Source organism: Rhododendron vialii, chromosome 7a, assembly GCF_030253575.1.
Source record: "Rhododendron vialii isolate Sample 1 chromosome 7a, ASM3025357v1".
NCBI classification, from domain to species: Eukaryota; Viridiplantae; Streptophyta; class Magnoliopsida; order Ericales; family Ericaceae; genus Rhododendron; species Rhododendron vialii.
In genome coordinates this window covers 924648-928367 of record NC_080563.1, presented here as the reverse complement: position 1 = coordinate 928367, position 3720 = coordinate 924648, and the positions used below count along the sequence as shown (strand labels likewise).

The 3720-nt window shown below is 38.4% G+C and overlaps 1 protein-coding gene across 1 annotated transcript; it reads right to left on the bottom strand.

Annotated features, from left to right (window-relative positions):
• Positions 1 to 545: 545 nt before the first annotated feature.
• Positions 546 to 1394, bottom strand: LOC131334880 (salt tolerance receptor-like cytoplasmic kinase 1). Its single transcript, XM_058370182.1, has 2 exons — positions 998 to 1394; positions 546 to 856 (listed from the first exon to the last, which is right to left on the bottom strand). Exons 1-2 carry the CDS (start codon positions 1392 to 1394, stop codon positions 546 to 548), a joined length of 708 nt encoding a protein of 235 aa, XP_058226165.1.
• Positions 1395 to 3720: the final 2326 nt, after the last annotated feature.

Genomic DNA, 3720 nt, shown 5'->3' with positions numbered 1-3720 from the left:
TCTCTCTCTCTCTCTTCATACACTAAAGTAACTCTTCATACTTGCTCCTGCTATGCATGGAGACAGAGTTGAGAGGCAATTACTTTGAGACCATTCTTTTTAATTTTTTTTCGTTGAGCTTATGAAATCATTAGGGTATGATATTCTAACTTTACGTAAGTTGCTTTATCTAAGCATGTTGCATGTATGTTGTGTGGAAAATAGATAATACTAGGACAAACAACCGTTTTGCTGTTTGAGTCTCGCGGCAAATTACACCCCAAATTTGTCAGAGTATCAAGGTTAGCCAAGTCGAGTTTTAAAGCATTGAAGCTCAGCTCGTTCAAAATTAGAAATGAACTTGGTTATCTAAGCATGCTGCATGTATAGTGAGTGGAAAATAGATAATACTAGGACAAATGACTGTTTTGCTGTATGAGTCTCGCAGCAAATTAAACCCCAAATTTGTCAGAGAATCAAGGTTAGCCAAGCTGAGTTTTAAAGCATTGAAGCTCAGCTCGCTCAAAATTAGAAATGAACTTCGTTACAACCAAATGTGAACTCTACTACTTGAAGAGGCCCTTTATCTTGGCTTTCATGGTTGGGCGATTTCTTGGGAAGGTTGAAGTACAGTTGCGTGCTAACTTGACTATATCTTCTTGTGATTTTTGCAACCCAGTCTTTGATAACCTTTTATCTATCAAATCTTTGAGTTTTGATTTGTCTGTGGAGGCATAGTCATAGGCATACTTAATGTGTTGGCCCGCAAACATGTTCATCATATGTTTCTTTCCTCTAGATGCCTCCTTTTCAGCTATACATATCATTATAAGGACACCGAAGCTGTATATGTCGGACAGAGTCGTTGCTGGCTCTCCTGTAATGGAACAACAGAAATAGAAACACAAGTAGAATCAGTTCAATTCAAATAGAAACACAAAGTAGAAATTTCATTTAGTACACATGGCTAGGTTTCATTGATAAAGTCATCAGTTCATGGTTCTATTAGACAACATACCAACGAATGCTGTATCTGCATACTCCGGAGTTCCCTGCAGAAGTGGAAACCCTACTTGGACAGCAAGTCTAAAGTCGCATATTATGGGATTTTGTGTTGGGGATTCGAACGTCCAAGCCCACAAACAAACGCACACAATCGAAGAACAAACCAAGAACAGAAAACAAGTCTTTTCTTTGGCAATATTCGACGCAACCGACGGCGCGAGGCTCAATCGCACAGTCCCCAAAGCTTTGCGATCCAAAATATCCCAATCTGCTTGCTTTATGCTTTCTGGTTTTGTGCCACTGATCGGATGATATAGATCCTTCTGATACAAAATATCCTCCATCTGCATCTTCCAGAAACCATAGTTTGTACCATTGAACTTCTCGATCTTGTATTTTTCTTCAGCCATTGTGTAAACCCTTGACCTCCTAACCCGGAGCTCTGATACCAGTTGTTGGGGATTCAAACGTCCAAGCCCACAAACAAACGCACACAATCGAAGAACAAACCAAGAACAAACCAAGAACAAAAAACAATATAAAGCAAGAAAAAAAAAACAAGACAGAGATTACGTGGTTCCGACTTAAGCTGATTGCTTAATCGTACGTACGTCCACGAGGTGCTGGGGTGTTTCACTATGATGAAAATATGTCAGAGTTACAAAAAGAGGCAGCCCTAGCTTTGCTTTTATATGTGCAAGCAAGCTAATACTAGAAAACCCTAAAAAACTCTAAAACCTGTGTTGGGCGGGACCCAAAACCTTCCGGGTCATTTTTTACTGCGACTTTAAAATTGTCTTCACATCTCAACGTTTTGATCCTGCAACAAATTGGCATCAACTTAGCCCCATTTAAAAATTAAGTTCCTAAATTTTACCTAAATTTTCAAGTTTAAAAATATTCTGCTTACATTATCCAACAGAATGTTAGCTGGTTTCAGATCGGAGTGCACTACTGCCAGTGAAGATGTGTGAATGTGCTCCAGTCCAGAAGCAATCCCCCTCAAAATATGTAGCAAAGGCACCCAGTCCAAGTCTGTATAATTTCAGTGTGACGTATACCAACATACCCATTTAACATTCTCTTAATTTCAGCAAGGAAAACATCAAGTAAAAATTCATCATACCAATACATGCATCAACTCTCATGAATTAAAGCAGAAAACTGAGAATAATGACTAAAGCTAGAGCATATAAATTCATCTCTCTGGAATTGGGATAGAACCAATTTTGGATTGTGACCTCAAGCTGGGATTTTAGACACAGACTAGGATAGATGTACATGAGAGGCCAATAATGGACCCCTTTTGCAATGGTCAGTGGGGCCATCTCTATGTCTTGGCAACTAAAAACTCATCAGGTTTCAAAAATATCTGTTTAAAATTTGATTTCAAGCTAACAACATTTGGAAATTATGTTTACATTTTTAAAATGTGTCTTGGACAAATTATCGGTCAAGTTCGAGTAACTAGTTTGGGCTATGTCCAATACCATGCGATAGGCGTGGCATGTTACTGGGAAAGGGGTTTAAAAAGGGTTCAAAACAAAATCTTTTGAATGATAGATACCATCAGACATAAAGGAAGTTTGCAATCCAAGGCAAATCAACCTCCCACTTTCTTGCGGATCAAAAAAAAAAAAATTCCCACTCTCTCTCCTTTCCATCAATCAATTTAACTCTCACTGTGAGTGTGTGTGTAGTGTGAGAGAGAGAGAGAGATAGAGGGAGAGTGTGTGGTGGAGTTAGATTCTGGATATCCAAATCTCTACTAACATTTTCAATCAACTTGGAGCCAATCAAGCTAAATCCACAAAGGTTACAGCCGTACATTGTCATTAGGACTGCAAACAAGTCGAGCTGCTCGCTGTGCGGCTCGTTAGTAGCTCATTTAAGTTCGGTTCGAAAGTTAAACGAACGAGTTTGAGCTGATTTTTTGAGCTCGTTTTGTAAACGAAACGAGCCGAGCTCGAGCTAGAATAAGCTCGGTTCGAGTAGGCTCGTGAGCCAGGTCATATATACTTAAGTTTAGGATTTTTATTATTATTTCATAATTTGTTCTTTCCGTTTTCATCTTTAAATCAACCAAGAGAAGTGAGAGCACAAGCACACCAGTTTGTATTAGGCCTATGCGATGATATATATATATACACATTTTTTGTTGGTCTGTTGAGGCTCATAAACAAGCTCGAGCTCGAGTCAAGACCCGTTGGGCTCGAGCTCGACTCATTAAGTTTTTACTAAGCTTGAGCTTGGATTCGTTAAAAACTTAATAAACAAGTTTGAACATAGTAAAGCTCGGTTCGGCTCGTTTGCAGCCCTAATTGTCATCAACCATCTGTAGATGAAATTCATACCCTCTCAATTGCAATCTTCTCGCACCAAAAAAAAGTCATATTTCATTAAATCAACATATTGGATACAACGAACCATTAGGCATTTTTTACAATAACCCCTTGAAATCCTCAAACTTTGGACTGGTGCGTTTTTTATGGATAAAAAGAGCCCAACAAAAAGTAAAGGAACATGTCAAGGATAATAGAAAATTTGATCGCTACCTGCTTGTGGGATGAATCATGAAACCATATAAAAGGAATGTCAATTTTCTAAGAGCTTTATGGTGTCCATTTTGTAGAATGAAGGGTTTGAGATTTATGCATAAAGTGGGGATAAATCTACACCATTGGTTATGTATAAGATTCAAAAACTGTAGCTACTTATTAATTTTTTACTCTCTCG

What these genes read in the sequence shown, in the direction of transcription:
- LOC131334880 (XM_058370182.1), bottom strand. Translation starts at nt 1,394, where the DNA reads ATGGCTGAAGAAAAATACAAGATCGAGAAGTTCAATGGTACAAACTAT. An exon ending in TGCAGATACAGCATTCGTTG is followed by an intron (nt 857 to 997) that starts GTATGTTGTCTA and finishes GTTCCATTACAG; the next exon opens with GAGAGCCAGCAACGACTCTG.